The sequence below is a fragment of the Lonchura striata genome, chromosome 7, assembly GCF_046129695.1.
Source record: "Lonchura striata isolate bLonStr1 chromosome 7, bLonStr1.mat, whole genome shotgun sequence".
Classification (NCBI taxonomy): Eukaryota; Metazoa; Chordata; class Aves; order Passeriformes; family Estrildidae; genus Lonchura; species Lonchura striata.
The window spans coordinates 14,630,838-14,649,747 of NC_134609.1; the positions used below are offsets into that span (position 1 = coordinate 14,630,838).

General features: G+C 40.4%; 1 protein-coding gene across 1 annotated transcript; it reads right to left on the reverse strand.

The window, feature by feature from the left end:
* Positions 1 to 3,005: 3,005 nt before the first annotated feature.
* Positions 3,006 to 18,018, reverse strand: RBP3 (retinol binding protein 3). The gene is made up of 4 exons (XM_021540047.3): positions 14,971 to 18,018; positions 8,033 to 8,223; positions 5,145 to 5,287; positions 3,006 to 3,334 (listed from the first exon to the last, which is right to left on the reverse strand). The coding sequence occupies exons 1-4, from the start codon at positions 18,016 to 18,018 to the stop codon at positions 3,006 to 3,008; spliced, it is 3,711 nt and encodes a 1,236-aa protein (XP_021395722.3).
* Between the last annotated feature and the right edge of the window lie 892 nt (positions 18,019 to 18,910).

Consider the following 18,910-nt stretch of genomic DNA (forward strand, 5'->3'; position numbering starts at 1 on the left):
GAAGAAGGACACACACAGTGCTGTCAAGCTGTGCAGGCTGTGTTTCTGCAATGGATAATGAGTTTACCGATAGGAAATGTCAGATTACAATATTTGTTCACTCACTGATCATTGATCCCTGATTTTTTTCCTGATGAAGATGTGTTTTGCCATTGAAGGGACATTCAGATGTGCTTTTGAGAATATATAGTTGCTTGTTTTTTAATGAGGTAATTTTTCACTAATCAAGGCAGTCTGTTCACTTCCTTGGATCTACAGGGCACTATTGCAGCTTAGAGTTCACTTTGATCCCCTTGCTCGGCTTGGCTGGAGGGAGCGGCAAAATAAGGAACGGGAACAATGGTCTAGGCTGGAAAAGAAGAACTTTAATAATGAAAATAACAAACGTGGAGACTGCAGGTTACAGAGACGAGGACCAAAGACCTGTGGGCAGGGCAGACGCAGCCAGGTGTAGGGGCAAAGGTCCAGTAATGAACGTGAAATCGGAACAAGTTGAAAAAAGTCCTGAACCAACTGGGAACAAGAGCCAGAAGCTTGACCAAATACAGGGTAGTTCTTTCAGCATACCAGCTCCTAAGAACCCACAGTTCCCACTGTGCCCCTCAAAGCCTTCTGTGGATGCATCTGAGGTGAAAATCTCAGCTGAATCAGATCCCACAGGGCAGTGTGGAAATCACTGGACTAAGGCAGCACAAAAGAAATAAAAGCTGGCTGTCATTTTTTGCTTAGAGTTCTATGAATGCTGGACGGAGAGAGATGATACTGCTAGGTAGTCTAATACAGGAACTCCTTTCTTCCCGCTTTTAAAATTAGGATTAAAATTCAGGAAGTTATTCTAGGTGGGATGATAAGAAAATGGTGCTGTAAATTGTAGAATGTCCATGTCAGCTCTGGAACCAGATGAGAGAAGGGTGGCAGTTTTACCATGTTTCCTGTTGTGTTCTGAAAGGGCACTTCTCAAATTGCTTGTCCCTCCCTAAAAATCTTCTAAAGTTCTCATTTAAACCACAAACCATGGACTTTCCATAACTAATTTGCATTTGTGCTTTTGTGATTTTCAGACCTTTCAATGCAGTGCAATTTTCTACACAATTACTGACTGTAGTTCTGTGAGGTCTAAACTCATTGAGCTGAACATAACTATGACATAGCAGTTTGTGAAGACAGGAAAAATTGCTTTTAACACACTGGCCTTTGTTAAGCCTGGCACTTTTAATATTAATTAGCCAGTACTATGAAATAGCAAATAATATTTTGTCAAGTAATAAAATTTCTCAAGGTTGCACAATAGTTTTTCACTGAAATCGATCACGTTAGTGAACTAACAGCATTATTGATTTAAAATGGACTCACCAGCAATTGCATCTTCATTGTTTGTTTTTCCAAGTGGATTTCAATTCTAGACATATTTATTATGCATATGTATTTCCCATATTACTCTGGGAAGAATTTGTTTGCTATTTGTGCCCATATGATGTAGCTTTTTGTCCTTGAATGGATGGCTAAAGTTTCTAAGCATTTGGCTTAACAATTAACATTGTTTGTACATGACAGCACAGCTGATTGTTTTTTAGGGAAACAAAGCAATTTATCTGGATCATTGAGGTACTAAAGAGGCTTAAAAGACATTAGAAGAAATACATTAGTGTTGTTTATTCATTCATTGACTACTCCATTTTTTTACACATTAAGAGTATTTAATATTCTTCATACATATATCACTTTACATGAAATTCTGTATGGGATTTAATTAATTAAAGTATTTTCCACAACACTGAGAAGTTTAACAAAAAGCTAGTTCATAAAAATCAGAACATGAAAATGTCTCAAAATAGTTCAGGTTAGCAATCACACTGAATGTGTGATAATGCAAATAATAAAAAGGATGGAAAATCTATTTATTTCTTAAAATTTTCTTCCTGTAAAAACTGGAAGTCAAGTGTTTAGCACAATTTATAAAAAAAAATGGCAGGAACTTACAAATGAGTGAATGAACACCAGTGTGTTACTGCTGTAGACTCTAACTGAATTTTGGGAGACCGTTTCCCTAATTTAATTATCTTACAGCTGGCATTTTGTAGAGGTGAGAAAATCTGAGATCTAGATTAAAGTTACACATATTTCTAAATAATTACAAAGATACATGTTTAACTAAGAATAGTAAGAAAGACAAGGAATGTTGTGCATTAAGCTCATGTCAATATCTCTGTGAGTTATCCTGGAATACATTATCACTTCATATGTAGCTTGATAGCAGGGTGCAAAGGATATTTTTCAGCTTTTATTTTTTTTCCTGTCTTCGGAGCAGGACAGAGTAATTTTAGCCTTAAGTTAAAAAAATGTATGATTCTTTTCCTTGAGTCAGTTGATCTGGGCACTGGGTAGAAGAGTCAATGTACTGCCTTTGTCCTGCTCATGCTCCCCTCTGACACAGAGAAGCAGGCATGTTCCTTTCAAATACCAGGAGTCTCAGACACCCTGACAGACTGGGAATGGTTATTTTTGGTACATCTAAATAATGAAATGGAGAAAAGATTTAATTTGGCTCTTGCAGTTTGGAAAACAGATTCTTCCAACTACTACTCATTTTAAAGACATATAAATAGGAACGTACACCATTTCCAAAGAAGAGCCTTTTCTTGTCTTTAAAGTTTTTCACATGCTTTCAATACTGACAACTGGGATTTTCTATGGGATGAAAGGAGATCTGTGATTGGTAGCTACACTTCAAAAAACTTACACATTGTACATTTATGTTTGATTACAGGAGAGCAATCCAGAAACCCCAGTGACTTATTGAAGCATTTCAACCATGCACAGAAAGAGCTGGGTTCCACGGAATGGGGAAAAATCCCAGCATGTTGGAAAGGAGTCACTTTGAGCTGTGTACAGGGACCCAATCACTGACCATAGAGATTGAAATGAAGCTCCCACTTCTTTCTAGAGTTACATTTGGGTAGCTAGCTTTCTTTTAATAAGAACTAGGGATGTGTTCCTCTAGTGGGCTATCTTGAGCTGTGTAGGTGAGCACTGAGCATCTCCTTTGCTTTGATGAGTGCTGTTTCAGCTGGTGTCCCTATGTGAGGAGAGACTCCTTTCCCTTCCCAAGAGGTGCTGTCTGCAGAGATGACTGATCTGGAGGTGGGGATGACAACGTAGAAGTTGGTTTCATCTACCTGGTATGTCTGTGGGGAATGGCAGCCACCACTGGTCTGCTCCCCAATGATGAGAGCTCTGCTCAGTCTCTTCATTATGTATACAAACTCTTCAGCAGCCCCAGCTGTCACAGCACTGGTAAGGATTACCAGCCCCTTCTGAGAGCCATACCTCTCCCCTGTAAGGTAGGAAAAAAACCCATCAGAAATGAATATTTTTCAGAGATTTATTTATATAATAGAGCAAAGAGAAGCCAAGACAGAGGCTTTGCTCCATACCTGCTATTAACAACCCAAGAGGTTTGGAAATTTACTTTGTGCCTATGATAATATTAAAGTACTTTCAACACTAACCCAGACTATATACTGTAAGAAAAGGCTGTCTCCCTGTGATGCTCTTGTGCTCTCTCAGTTTTTGGTTATGAGCTCCCTAAGTAGCTCCATAAGGAGAGAAGCCAGCTCATGATTACTACTGTTAGCTCTTCTGTGGCTTTGACTTTTGCAGGAGCTCCAGATCTCATCAGAGTAGCAGAATAGACAGGTGAGAAAGATTATATTTTTCACCATTGCAGCAAAAGTAGTCAAAACTCATCCAGAAACATCTTCAGTTTCACCCTCATCCCTGCTCTAGGAACATGGCTGTCGTAGAGCTTGGCCTGCAACTCTGTAGGCATTATTTTATGAAATTGCAATTATAGTGGTTTCCCACAGCTTTTTTATAGTTTGTGAATGGATTCAATACATGGCCTTTGTCCCAAAGCCTCCAATAACTACCCCTTTATTATTAGGAGCTGAGCCAAGTATCTCCTTTTCTTACATAAAACAGCTGGCAGGAATAGGAGGGGCTTTGAACCTTATTTTCAATATATCTGAACATGCTAGATACTTTTTGATTGTTTAGTTTCTTTGAAAAAGTGACCAGTGGATAATAACTAGGACTTGATAGCTTGAAAACTAAACTGCTCTAAAAATGTTCATTTACAAGTAAGTAATAGTATGACATATAATTATCATGCTAAATTCTAAGAGAGGGGCCCAATAGCATGGTAATTATTTTTCACACCATCTTTGGTCTTCTTATTTCACTATAAACATAATAACCATTAAAGTACTCTTCACAGTAAATATATATAATACAGATCCAGGTCCTTTGAAGTTAATATGAGTCTGCCTGTTCTCTTTGATGGGAACTGGAGTGTGTCCATAGAAATCATATCCCTAAGCACAACCCTCCTCTGACTGCCTGGGAAAATAGATGGATCCTGCAGACTGGGACAAAATTTAACCATTTCAGCATGATCCAGTCCAGCAACTGCAGACACCATTAACTTTTTTGCTATTGTCTTAGCTTAAGAGGGGAAAATAATTAAATCCTATGTTTAAGGTTTCTTAGCACTCTAACTGCAGTCTATGAACACTGAAGAGCTCTGTTTCTGCATGTTGCAGCATCCTTTCAGCTTCCACAAGGGGCAGGGTATGTGTGGGGTGTGTGTGACATATCCAGATGTACAAACTTTAGTGTTCTTCTTTCTCTTGTCTGGACAAACTGGGGTATTATTATTTTCATCTCCTGATGATGTAGAGGATTACACAGGCAGGTCTTAGGGAACAATATATAAAACTGTATGGGAGTGATGAAGAGACCTTACTGGAGGCCCAGGCAACACTGGATTAATTTTTAATTTTGGCAACTTTTAAAAACAACAAGTTACAGCTGCTTTACACAGTATTTGGCTAAATTTCTGGGGACCAATTTACAGACCTTTGTTCCTAACATACCCCATTTCTAGGAGTAATAAACTGTTATTTGCAGATGGCATTGAATGACATGGCTGAAATGCACATTTTTTGTTTCTACATTCTGTACACAGCCTGAACTGATCATGGCAGGTGCTTTCACCTGAGCTACAGGATTTAATGACTCACTTTAAAATGACAAGGGGTGACATCTGAAATGAAAAGCTACTCTGAAAATAAATTGTCATTTACCTTTGAGCTGTGGCTGGGTCCATATCTCCTTTACTGAGTCACTGGGTCTGTCATAAACTCTGTCCAAGAGAATTGGGTGTCCTTCATCAAAGAAATATGAGCATAGGATTGCTATGGGTGTAGTGGAGCCTCCAATATTGTACCTTTTTAAAAAATTAAAAATATTAAGATAATAATTGAAAATTTGTGTCAGGCAGTAAATCTCCCTTCCAAATATTGTTCCTTAATATCAGTCCCAAAAAAGGCTTATGGCAATATTTTGATATATTTATATTCACTCTCCCCTCTCAGCATTTTCACATCTATCAGGTAAGCAAAGTCCTGTCTAAGAGTGTTGGACTGTTATTGCCCAAAAATAACTTCCAAAGCAAGCACAAAACTTAAAATCTATTTTTTTCTTGATGTTGCCTAGAAAAAAAATCAGAAAGTAAGCAGACTCTGGATCTGCAAAGAAACATCAGATTCTTGTTATTCTGCTCTAAGTAACTCATTCTGTTCCTGACATAGGCAGCAAGGAGTGAATACCTAAATCCTAATACATAAATGTAGATTCCAGTTAAAGCAACATATGTTTGTAGAACTGTTGTGTTCTTATTTTTTGCTACACAAAATGAGAAAACTTAGTGGTTTTAATGAGGTAATTTTTTTGTGTGTCTAAAGACTGTGTTAGTTGCTTCATTTAGCAAAGTCATAATTGAAAACTTTGGTTGCAGTCTCTGAAGAATAATTTTACTGAAGAGCCTGTCATTGGAGAATTCCTGCTATGAATACACACATTTAACTACCAAATATTTTTGCCTGTCACTTTTCATTAATACTAGAGCACATACAGCTCTAGAAATGTTTGTACTTTACTTACTGATAGTGTGGATTCAGTACTTTCCTGTAGGTGATTTTAGAAGTACTTAGCACAGGCATTCCAGCAAAAACCTGCTGGAAAATGAGTTTATTCAGTTCAATCAATGGCTAAGATTTTTCACCTCCAGAAAAGGGTCTGACATTCCAGGAGGGCTCTGTTCTGAAGAGTGGAAGATAGATTATTATTCTTCAGCATTAGGGAGCTGTGTGACTGACAGTGTGACTGGCTAGAAGTGAAATAACCATCCCCAGTGTGTTCCTGATGGGGTGGTGCTGCCATGGGTGCTGCACAGCCCAGCCCAGCCCAGCCCAGCCCCGCAGAGCCCCGGTCCCACAGGTGCCATCAGGGCTGAAAGTGGTGGCAGGCAGGGCAGTGCTCTTCCTGGGACTCTCTTGCAGACAGCGAAACTGCAGTAACTTTAGTCAGTAATAACAACTGAGCAGTTGGAAGAGCTTTAGCTCCTTCTTACAGGTGTCTTATGTGAACTCAGGGAGGCCTTTCAGTTTATCAGTGTCTCCTATCAATGCTGTGAGAGTTAAAAATATGAAGTTCATGAATGGCACAGCTGTTCTATGAAGGGGAAGTATTAAGGCGAGAGACATTATGCATTATGGTTAATCCCATACAAAATTGAAATTATCCAAATATGAAGTTCATGAGTCACCCAGATGTTTTAGGGAGGAAAACTTGTAAAATGAGAAACATTATTCATTATAGTTAATCCCATGCAAAATTTAAATCATCAGTCTTAAAATTATAAGATTGGCTAACAGAGAATTTCAGAATTTGTTTGGGGTCCTCTTTTGTATACCTTCAGAGACTGGGTATTTTATGTGCCCTCAAAGGACTGAAAATACATTAAATATAAAAAAGCAAACCAATACCAAACGACACATGAGAAGAGCCATAATGATACCATTTAGTACCTGAGATGTGATTTTATCTTTGCTGTTTCAGTGCCCCCAGCCCTGAAATTTTTAGTTTGGGAGAAAACTGGGGTGAGAAAGAAGAAAGTTCCAATGCTATCTCAAGTCTAGTGGAAGACGGTGATGCTTATGCTGAATTCAAATTCAGTCATGGGTGTGTTATGTTGGTCATTGCCTTGCCTCTTCTGTGCTCACACAGTGAGATCTCTATCTCTGCTCTCATCACTGTGCTCAAACTTTTCCACCCTATGCTGAAAATCCCACAAGAATATTAAGAAGATTACCAAATATTAAGAGCGCTGTGATAACAATAGATGCAAGCGATTCTAACATTAAAACCAAGTTCTTACAAAGTCCTTCTTTGGTTTATATTTGTAATGTCCTGGGCTCACACACATTAGCTCTGGACCACAAAAAGGGAATTACTTCCCTAAATATTGTGTAGGAAATGTATATTTTTATATTAATCTGCTTTGATAGCTGGTCACAAATGGATGAGATCTTATGGCTCATAGGATTTGGAGCACTGTTGACACACTGGAGTGTCCAACAGAATTCTAAGCAGAGAGCAGGGGTACGATGCTGCAGCTTGGTGCAGCAGGGCCCAGGAGTGCTACAGTGCCTCTAAGTGACTCTGTGCACAAGGCCCATTCTGGACAGACCTGAGTGCCCAGAATTATTTAGCAGTGCACATATGGCAAATTAAATGTTGTAACACAGCCTTAAATGTGGTCTGTCTTTTTGACTGTTGAATCACTTGGCCACTACATGAAGTAAAAGATTTATTTATATACATATATATATGTTGCACATGGAGAGTTAGATTAAAAGGAAATTAGAGAAATAAAACACATGTAACGTCCAGAATTGCATTCTGCAAACTATTCCTTAAATTTGCCTATTTAGTTCTAAACATCTCAAGTGAATACAATTTATCTTGAGATATACTTCCAGACTGTTATTATTTTCCTTGGCTGTTTTCTCATTTAATCCTAGCAATGTTAGCCTGTAAACAGTACAGCAAGCCATGTAAAGCTAATTCACTATTACAAATAAAATGCAGCTTTGAAAGAGCTTTGGTTATTTGCCATTCAAAGGTTTACCTCAGGTCTATGATTAATGCATCTGTGTGAACAATTTTCTTCCAAACATGCTCTATCATTAGGTCGGACACCTGGGTTAGAAGTTCACTGTCTCCAAACATATCAAATCTCAGATAGCCGATGTTATTTTCAAATACATTTGTGTGGAATGAAAATTTAATCAAATCTTCAAATACTTCTGGCGGAGGGATCTGAAAGAGTACGGAAAAACAAAACAAATCATTTTCTGGCACTAGATTGACACAAAATTACATGAGTCGTGTTTAATCCAGGTGGGATATGTGTGAGAAATGTGACCAAGTTTGAAAAACATAATAAATTTTACAATATTTTTGCACACTAAACATAGATTAGCATTGCCTGATGAATTTTTGTTCAATATAAGGTACATCAATAATGCCCAGAATCCGGCTCAGGCACCTATTTCCCAGAGCTCAGTTTATTTTTCGAAAATACAAGAATTTCCTTGAAGCAAAGAGGCTACAAGAACAATCCCAGCCTGAAACATAGATCCCAGGCCTGCCACCCAAGCCCACATGTTGTCTTTACCAGTTGTTTCTAAACACAGCACCTAGACTTTCATAATTTTTTGATTGGCCTCATCAGACAAGCAGCTGTTGGCTGCAGGTGTGAGTGGCCCCAGCCCCTCTTGGTGACCCAGTCGCTGTGAGAGTGAGGAACCTGATGTGTTGGGCGTGTGCTAGGATGCTCATGATGTAGATATGCTAAATCTCTTATATGGTGGCCATGTGCCTGGAGCCTCATGTGTTAGGTTGTGATTTATTTAGTTTTGCTTAGCTTATGTTATTAAACAGCAGACACTTTTTAGTAGCAACGGGTAGGCAAATAATAAAGTTCTCATAGTAACCCCTGTATGCAGAGACATAGCCAGCTTCTATATCTTCTATATCTTCTATATCTAAACTTCTATTTAGTATGCAGTATCTGAAAATGGAATAGTCTCCTTCAGCTTCAGATAAGAATTTAGAATACATATGAATTATATGACCTTCAGCCATTTGGTCTTTTGTCCTCAGGGTTGCTATGAAAATGGTGTTATACCTTCTTTATAATCAGCTGCTCTCTTCCATTGCTCATCCCCAGACAATCCATGCTTTTACACTCAAAAGAACAAGGAGTCAGCCATGAGCCATGTACTAGAGGTGCTCTCCCACTCTACAATATGCCACAGAATTGGGCAGGCACTTGGGCTTTCTGCAACTACAGAGAAGTCAATTAATCTCCTGACCTCTGTACAGTGCTCTGGTCTGGAGCTGTGCTCCTGCCAAAAGCAGGTCTGCCACAGCAGAGTTTTTTCCAAGGTGTGTGAATGCAGCTGTGTTTGACACAACTTGAGGTTACCTAGAGGAAAATTACCCACCATATGATAATTCATCATTCAGTCCCTGATGTATGCCAAAATTATCAAAATTTCTATCATTAATTTAAAGGCCTTGTTGGGCAGTAGTTGTTGACCTGATGATAAGAGCAAACTCTTTTCTATATTCTTCTTTATCACTATATCTTGTGAAAATAACCATTGTATCTGGACTATAAGCACATCAGTCCAGCACTGCTGAGTTTGTAATTTCCAGTCCACTTCCCAGTGACAGCAATGGGACTTGTTCTGCCCGCTGTACTTTGATTAACTAATCACAGTTTTGAAAAATGTATGCATCATGCATTGATTATTCTGACAGAACTTATGTCTAGTTCAGAGATACTGGTCCCCCCAAGGAGAAAAATAAAAACATCACTCATTAGTAACAACTACAAATAAAACTGATCTGTTAATCTCAGCCACTTTCTAATGATATTTTACCTGAACACACAAATGTTTTATCTCTGTCTCCAGTGATAACTGCTAAATGCATACTCATAAACATGTTAAGAGTAATAACTGTCTGATAAATTTTTTCTCAACTTGTTCTTTTACTGTGATGAATCACATTTTTGTTCCATGAGGACTTAGTTTTTATAACTCTTGAAGATTCATTATAACTTTCAAGGTAGGAAGGTTGCTCTTAAAGCCAAAGGTCTTATGGGGTGAAATGAATGTACAAGGATCTAAATGAAAGCTCTTCATGGCTGCAAGAAAATGTATGAAAATGTATCTATTCTAAAAGTTCCAAGACTGGAAATCAGCACTCAGAATGTAATTTTGGGGCACCAGGAAGAGTGTCTGAACCTTTCAGCAAGAGAGGTGAGGAGCCAGTGACTGACATTAGAGTTACTGCCCTGCAAAACTGCAGGTTCATGACACTGGCACATGGGCCACATGCTGTGGGCACCTGAAGAGGTAAGTAAAGCTTCAGGAAGCAACAGGGCTCTGTTTGCTGGCCAAGGACAAGCTGGGACAGGATGCAGCTGAAAGTAAGATCTGCTGCTCAGTCAGACAGTGTTTACATACAAATGACTTGTTGGTAAATATAAACCCTCAGGTGCAGACTATAAGCAATGTGGCTACACTAAAAAAACTCCAAGCTAACTCCACTTTAAGCCAAGGAAACCTGTTTTTTCATTAACTATATAAAGGTCTGCAGTGCTATTCTGCAGACTTCTTTCACAGGTGAGTGGTGTAAGTAAAACACATGATGTCACACAATGCAGAACCTTAGAATGCTGCCCTAGGACCTGTGCGTGGAGTTTGATCCCTGATTCTGACACAAACTCCAGCCATGGGCAAACCACTTTTCTAAATGTGCCTCTTTTTCCTCTATTCTCTCTTTTCATCTCTCCCTTGTTTTGTCTATTTAGATAAAACCTGTTTCTTCATGCTATTTTTGTGCTGACCATTGTAAGATAACTCTGATTTTCTATAAAGGGTGCTAGCGCTGTCAACAGACAGCTGTTAAAATATTGTCAACTAATACCCTTGCAATACCATTGCAAACCCTGAGATTAGTTTAAAACCCATGAGATCTTGAGGGCTGAGTGGCAGGTTTGCACTTTTAGAACATTTGGGTTCCTCACAGGCTGGAATGGAATGGTTCATCAGGCCCCCAGCTCACGGACTGAGCAGGATCAGCTACAGCCCTGACAGCTCATTCTCACTTGCTCCTAACAACACACATTTTACTGGGTGATTTCCAGGCAATCCACCCTAGTACGTCAGCAGCCTTACTATTAGAAAGATGTTTTTAAGATGTCGTGTAAACAGCCGGAGTTCACTACTTTGTACTGTTTAAATGCATTACTTCTTGGCCTATTTACTATGGACAAGGGAAGAGATTATCCTTTTCATATTTGAAACAGTCTCCTATGTATCTGAAGACTGTTTTCATGTCTCCTCTCAGTTTTCTTCCCTCTGGAATAAACATCTCAAATATTTTAAACTTTTTGAAGGCTACTTTTATTCAATGTTCTCTTTACTCCTGTCCTGCTTTTCTGCTGTCTCCGTACTTGACTCACAACTTTCGAGAAAACTATTGCCCAAAACTATGCATATTGTACTCTAGATGAATTTTCTTCACAGCTAAATGTAGCAGGAGATTTCATGTCTTCCTGATTATATTCTTCCTTATCCATTCCACTTTGATGATGATGAGTATTTACTGCAACAGTTTGGCCCTATTGACTTGTGCTCAAGTTATGGACACTGAAAAACCCATTTACATTTTTACAGGACTCCCCCTAAACAAGATACTTTCCTTCCAGAATTGTGCAGTGAACTACTATCACCCTAAAAACAAGCAAGCAAAATTGCAAAAGGTGAAGAGCCAATGAGAGTTAAACATGAGACATTTTTCTCTTGCATAAACTTGCACAGTACCACTGACTTTACTGTAGTTATGTTGATATAAATCATCATCATATGGGTGTACAAAAATTGGTTTTCCACCTGTAAGAAATAGGTGTAGGAATTTGATTTCTTATCTTGACACTTGGAGGCTGACCATTTCGATTTCACTCATTAATGAAGGGATACAAACAAACTGTACTTCTTTCTGGGGAAACATCTCTAATTATTTCCTCCTTCAGCAAGTACAGTGCTCTCATATATATACATATTATTCATCTGGAAAAAGAAGGACTTGAAATGCAAGAAAAATCTCTCTTTACAAAGGATTCATTTTTGCCTTTTATTCTGATCATCATTTTCAGCTGCTTATCTGAACTGTCATTACAAAAATTCTCTTAGGTGTAAAGACTACACTAAGAGTATTTGGTCATTAAGAAGGGGCCAAAATAATCACTCAGGGATACTCCTCATCACTTAAAATGGACATATCACTTATGCCAAAATCAGGCAGGAGTTCTTCCATATGTAGACAGTTACAAACTGTTTCAGTTTATAGAGGAAGGTTTGATTATAGAGGGAGAGAGAGACAGAATAATAAGAAGCAGGGATTATTAAACTGCAGGTCAGCAAGTTTACAGAGCTCTGCCTTATAAGTAAAATGTTGTTTTCTGGATCACAGAAAATATAGATAAAATTTGCCTCAAGGAAGTCTGACTTTGCAAAGTGGCATTTATGCAGCTCACTACTCTGACTAGCAATGACCTTGCTGCTGCTTAGAGGAGACATATTCACTCCTCTGTACTATGCTTCAGCAGCTATTCTAGTGCAGCAGATGCAAAGGTCTGCACACATTTCACTTGTCTGTCTCCTATGTCCCATCCCATTCTTCTTGTAGTTATTCATCATCGCTCTCAGTTAATTGTGTTGGATCTGCTTCTCCATCAAGGTCATTAACAGTAAAATTCTACTGTCAAGGGAGTGGGTGGCTTGGAAGGTGGTAGCACAAGAGAAAAACTAGCTCTTAGGCTGCTAAGGAATAAATGTGATATAGATCAAGAGAGCCACTATGCCCATATATTGGGCTGCTGAATTTAATTTTTTTTTTTTTAATTTACAAACGCAGCTAGAGCCATCATACATGCTTCACTGTACTCTAAAGGTATTGGCTCTCTGGGGTATACTCAAATTTTTCACAGAAAGCATCCCTCTTATGGCTGCAAAAACAAAACAGGAGATGAAAGTACTCTTGCTGCCCAGGGATCTGTGGAATGGGTGAATTTTCTTTTACCTCCATCTCAAGGAAAATCCTTTAATGACTTCAGTGTCTTCATTAACATCTTAATGCCCTTGTCTGACTCCCGATTTCCTCCAGCAATATGAGGGAATGGTTCTGCCTCTGGAAACCATTTTAGTCTCATAAGAGACGTGATTCTCTGCTCTTAAAACATTATTTCTCTTAATGTTCTCTTAAAACATTATTTCACCTTGGAGAAATCTTATGTTTGTCCTAATTTTCATCGACACTGATGTGATTTTCTTCTTATGGCTGTATCCCTGACCTCTTCCAATCATTTTGATTGACAAAGAACTATGGTAGAGCAGAGCCATTGAATAATACAATGGCATTTCTTCACTAGCTCTATCAGGATCAAACTTTTATGTCATGTTGCAAGTAAAATACTTGTCCTCTGTATTATGTTCTTGACATTTAAGGTCTAAATAAAGTAAGATCTGAACAAGTAAAAACCACCAACAATATTCATTAACAACCTTCAGTGAACACAGTGGCTAATTTTCAAGATTTATTAATTCTCTAGAATGGAAAGAAATTATGATGTGTCGCTTCTGGTATGTTGATAATAATTGAGCATGTAACTCTGCTTTGACTCTAGTTAAAAGCATTGAAATATGTTTAGAGTGAAGTTTTCTTCACTCAACCAAATTAGGAGGAAGAGTGCTGGAATAGAAAACTTCTTTAATTAATTATTTCTATTTAATCTTAGAGGCAAGAATGGGGCCAGCATCTCTTGGTTAACAAACTTGAAAAATATCCACCCCTGACAATGCTTAGACTTTATCCTTTACCTCAGTATTTGTGATAATACTACAAAGGTCATGGCCACTTTAAATCATACATGCCAAAAATTTCAGAGTGTGCAAGTCCACCGATTTCCTCCCCCAGGAAACATTTAATAGTTACCTGACACTTGGTCTACTCTGCTTCATTGCAAAGGCAAATGCATTCTCTTCAAAAGTAATTTTATGAGTCCCTGGAGAAAATACATCTCTGATAGCCATGCTAGTGCAGTAGCCAGAAAGCAGCTAACTCCATCCAAGAAAGGGATCAGGTTATCCTAAACCTCTATTTAATTTGAAGATGGAATTTTAACAAGTGCTCCTGGGAGCTCCCTCCAGCACAACAATGAACAAGAAAGATTGCCAAGGCAGACCAGTGTATAAACACTCAGGCTCAGAACAAAGCACAGACTGTTATGCAAACCACACAGAAAGGGCAAAAGTAGATTATTAAAAATCAATTTCTCCCTGGGGTCACCTAACTTCCACCCTGATATTTCTTCCAAAGTATTTCTAGGTCACTGAGAAAACTGTCTGATGCTGAGAATGAGATACAATTAGAACAACTTTCCACTGCTACTACCAAAAGAGTTGCTTACTATTCTGGTGTATAGATGTCAGCTGCTGCAATTTTATATAGAAATGTCCATCAAAGAGCACATGGCTGCATGTTTAGTGAGTTGTATGCATTTACTCTAGTCCAACTATACTTCCCTCAAATTACAACCTGGTTTTAAAACCAGAGGGTTTCTGAATTAATTACAGCTGGAAAAGCTGCATCATTGAAAGAGGAGGGACTACAGAAACAATGAGATCTCTTCCCTCTAACTCTGAAGCTCTGCATTTCTGCTTGTGGCATATGACAACTGAGATTCATAGCCTGAAGGTTGTTTCCAAAATCTATGCATCCAGAGCTACCATCTAATTCCACAAGCTACTGTCTTGTCAGAGACAGCTCAGCCCACAAAACCTACTCAGGCCTTGGCTTCTCCTCTGTGTACATCTATAGGATAAATCTGGCTGGGTCTATCTATGGTATGGGCTAGAAAAAAGGTAAGGTATCTGACTTAATGCTCCCATTCCAGCTGCTGTCTCTATAGCTGAGTATGAGAGAACATACCTGTTTCGGCATGATCCCTGGGATGCTGTCCTTGGCATGTTCAGGGATGTAGAGTAATTTCAGGTGCTTATCATCAGAAAGAGCTTGTAAGATGGCAGTCACCTTCCCAGCAAGTTCTTCCTCTGTATTGATCCTTTTATAATTGTCTTTGTTGATGTTCTTTGTGAGGTTGGATGCTATAGCAGTCCCAGTGTTCACAAAGGCATAATTATCTGCCACAAACTTGCCAACAGTTTGCAGTATCTGTGGCACCTGGGCACGCAGGTTGGCAATGTGCTGAGCTACAGCCATGGCTTCACTGGCCTGGATGGTGATGTGTGGCTCCACCCCAGACACACTCCACACTTTTCCAGTGACTGGGCTGAGCACCACTTGGCTGGGGATGGAGGCATATAGGGAACTGTTACCAACACGATAAATACCCACTGAAAGGGATCCACCGACTGTGGGCTCACCAATAACTGTAGCCCGGTGTAGATCCTTCATAGAGCGAGTAAAAGCTTCAGCTGCTGAGCCACTCATATGGCTTGTTAGGATGTAGATGTCCTTGAGGGAGCCATATCTCTTGCCAGCGAGCTGGGAGAGAGTCCACACCTCTGTGCTGCGGGAGGTACTACGGTCGAAGACAGTGTAGAGATGTTTCCGAGGCTCAGGGTCAAAGAAGTAGGAACAAAGTATTGGGATGGCAGTGGAATAGCCACCTGTGTTGTACCTCATGTCAATAATCATAGCATCCGTGTCCACCAGCTTGTTCCATACCATCTGCAACAGCTGTGGCCCAATGGCCTTCACCGTTTCTGCCTCCGCCATCATATCGAAGCGAAGGTAACCCAGGTTGCCTGGCAATACCTCAATTTTGAAGAGTGCCTCAATGATGTAGCTTAGCTCTTCAGGGCTGGGAATCACATTGGGAAGCTGCTCTTCTGGTGTTGGTTCCACATGGCTGTGGAAGACGTGAAGCCGATGGTCTCCAGAGGTCTCCTGCAAGTCACTGGTGAGCTGGGAAGCCAAAGTCTCAGAGTCTATAGCTGATCGATAACCGCCTTGGGCCCGTTTGGTGCTGAGCATAGCACTGGCCTTAGCAGCCACTTCTGGGATGGCATAGTGGTCCTCTAGCAGCTGCCCGGTACCCTCCAGAAGTACTCCCATATTCTTGTGGAACGCTAGCACTTCTTCAGCCTTCTCCAGTGCATCCTCAGCCAACACTATGGCATCAGGAACAACTCCTCCACCCATCCAGGTTTCCCCATGGTTGTCAATGAAGGTGATAACAGGAACTGTGATAGTCAGGCCACGGGTTATTCCTGGCCCAGGCTGCAGCAGAGGGAAGGTACGGGTGTGTGAGAGGCTTCCTGCCGTGATCTCACCGATCAGCGTGGCACGGCCCAGGGACTGCATGAGGTAAGCAAACTCCTCAGCAGCTGTAGCAGTGTGGTGGCTGGTGAGCAGGTAGATGCCACGCTTAGCCCCATAGGACTGGCCCAGCAATTCTGCCTGGCTCTTGTGCTCCTGTGTATGATTGGTGCGTCTGTTGTAAGTTGTGAAGAGATGGACAGGACCAGCAGCGGGGTCTTGAAAATAGGAGAGTAGCACAGGCACAGCAGAGGAGGAAGGGCCTCCAAGGTTGTAGCGTAGGTCCATGATCAAGTTCTCTGTATTTTGAAGGGGTTCCCACACTTTGTGTACGATGTAAGGCCCCAGCTTTACAAGCACAGAGGCATCTGCAAATTCATCAAAGCGCATGTAGCCAACATTGCCTGGCAACACTGACACCTTGAAGACGGTATCAACCAAGGCGTGCAGCAGCTGCTCATTGTCAGGTAAGTCAGCTGCCATCCCAACTGGCTTCTCAGCTGGGGAATCAGCAGCTTCACCTGGCATCATGACTCGGACCATCAGGCGGGGGTCATCAGATAAGGCCTGCAACTCAGTGTTGAGTTTGGTGGCCAAGTCCTCAGATGACTGCACAGAAGAGAAGTCAGAGGTGGCAAGGCGCCGCAGTAGCGCTGGCACTCTCTCCACTAAGCTGTAATAGTCCTTTAATATGTTTTTGAGGTGGCTAATGGTGCCAGGCACTGCTCTGCGCACTGCCAGGATATCCAAGGATTTCTGCAAGGCTTGCTCTGCCTCAGTAGCCACACATGGCATCACCCCACTCACTTCCCAGCTCTGTCCACCTCCACTCAAGGGGCTCACAGATCGTGACACAGGAACCATCATATAGAAATTGGAAGGACCAATACGCATCTTCTGGATGTCCAGTGAGCCCCCGGCTGTCTTCTCTCCAACTGTGATAGCTCTGTTCATGTGCTTGAGGATGTAAGCCACATCTTCAGCCACTCCTGTGGTGTGATGGCTGATCAGAACAATGACATCCTTGTCTTTGCTGTACCTCTCTCCCAACACCTTTGGCAGTGTCCATATCTCTGTGGTGGTGTTGGAGGGACGATTGTATACAGTCTCAACATGCAGTATCTTGTCTTGTTCATGCAAATATGAGATGATGAAGGGGAGGCCAGAAATCTGTCCCCCAGTGCTATGACGAAGATCTATTACCAGGGCAGATGTCTCTATTAGTGTCTTCCAGACCTTGTCCACCAGAAAAGCTCCAACTTTCTGCACAACTTCCTCTCCTATGATATAATCAATTCTCAGGTAGCCAACATTGCCCTCCAGGTTGTCATACATGATCACATGCTCAATAAGACTCAGGAGTTGCTCACGAGTAGGGGAACCTTCAGCTTCTTGTCTGGGACCTGAATGTGGTAATGGCTCATAGGAAATCACCAGTCTTGGGTCATTCAGAGCACCCTGCACTCCAGCTGTCAAGACACTGGCCAGCATTTTTGGATCTGAGATGTCCAGGATCTCTCCACTCTTGATTGCTTGTTCAATGGCTTCTTGCATTCCTACTAGGTTTTCAGGATAGCAGTAATTATCCAGAAGGACTTTAGCCATGTCCAGCACTAGAGTTGGCTGAAAGATTTCCTCAGCAGGTATGCTGCACATGATCAGTGCTGAAAAAAGCAAAATTTGTGTCCTGATCATTTTGTCTTTGTATGGAATAGAAAAGAAGTCAGAAGCTCTTATCGATCAAGATGAACATAGCTCTCCAATGACTCTGAATCGCACTGAAATCCCTGTGTTGAATCCAGGTGCACTGGACAGATCTTTTATCTGCATTAAACCTTTAATCTCATTAAAGTGTAGTGCATCATCCAAAGTGCACCAATAGATGAAGTTCAGCTCCTTACTACTTTTCAGGCCTCTTATGAAACAGTAATGAACTTCAATCATCAAGGAAGATCTTTCTAGCAGTTAATTGTTTCCAAAAGGTAGTGCATTTCCTGTTGCAAACTAGTCCTGCCTTATCCTGAAAGTGGGTAGCTTAAATACAAAACTGATTTTAACCACAGTTAGCACATCAATGATCCTGCCTTTTACTATTATTTATGAAGAGCATATACCAGGAGATTCTTCAGTGGCTAAGTTGTATCAATATTTAATATTATTTCAAAAGTTGTTGACAATACATTGTCTTTGGCAGTTTTTATTCAGAGCTGCAAAGGACTGTTCATACATTCTATGACTAAGGGTTCCAAACAAGGAACTCCAGATATTTAGCACAGCTCGTAAAATCCAAGGTAATGACAGCCTTTTAATTTCTGTGCTGAGAATTGCCAGCATTTTAAACAGGACTTTGAAACACATTTGCCTCAACATAATACAGCTAAATCTGAGATGACTTTAATCTTCACAATTTGCACTCAATTAGGATTTACTTGTAATACCGTTGGGTAACATATGGTCATGTCTGATGACAGTTCCCAGCCAATAGACTTCAGGCTCAACATACCAAAATAGAATGTGGGGGGGTTGTTTTCTTCTGCTCACAATGCATTTGAGACCCTATTGTATTAAGAGTTTGAAAGAGGATCAG

Excerpts from the sequence above, each read along its gene's own strand:
- RBP3 (XM_021540047.3), bottom strand. The coding sequence starts at position 18,018 with ATGATCAGGACACAAATTTTGCTTTTTTCAGCACTGATCATGTGCAGC. Across the intron at positions 5,288-8,032 it reads GCATTAATCATAGACCTGAG|GTACAATATTGGAGGCTCCA; the intron begins GTAAACCTTTGA and ends TTTTTTAAAAAG. Across the intron at positions 3,335-5,144 it reads GACCCAGCCACAGCTCAAAG|GGGAGAGGTATGGCTCTCAG; the intron begins GTAAATGACAAT and ends CCTACCTTACAG.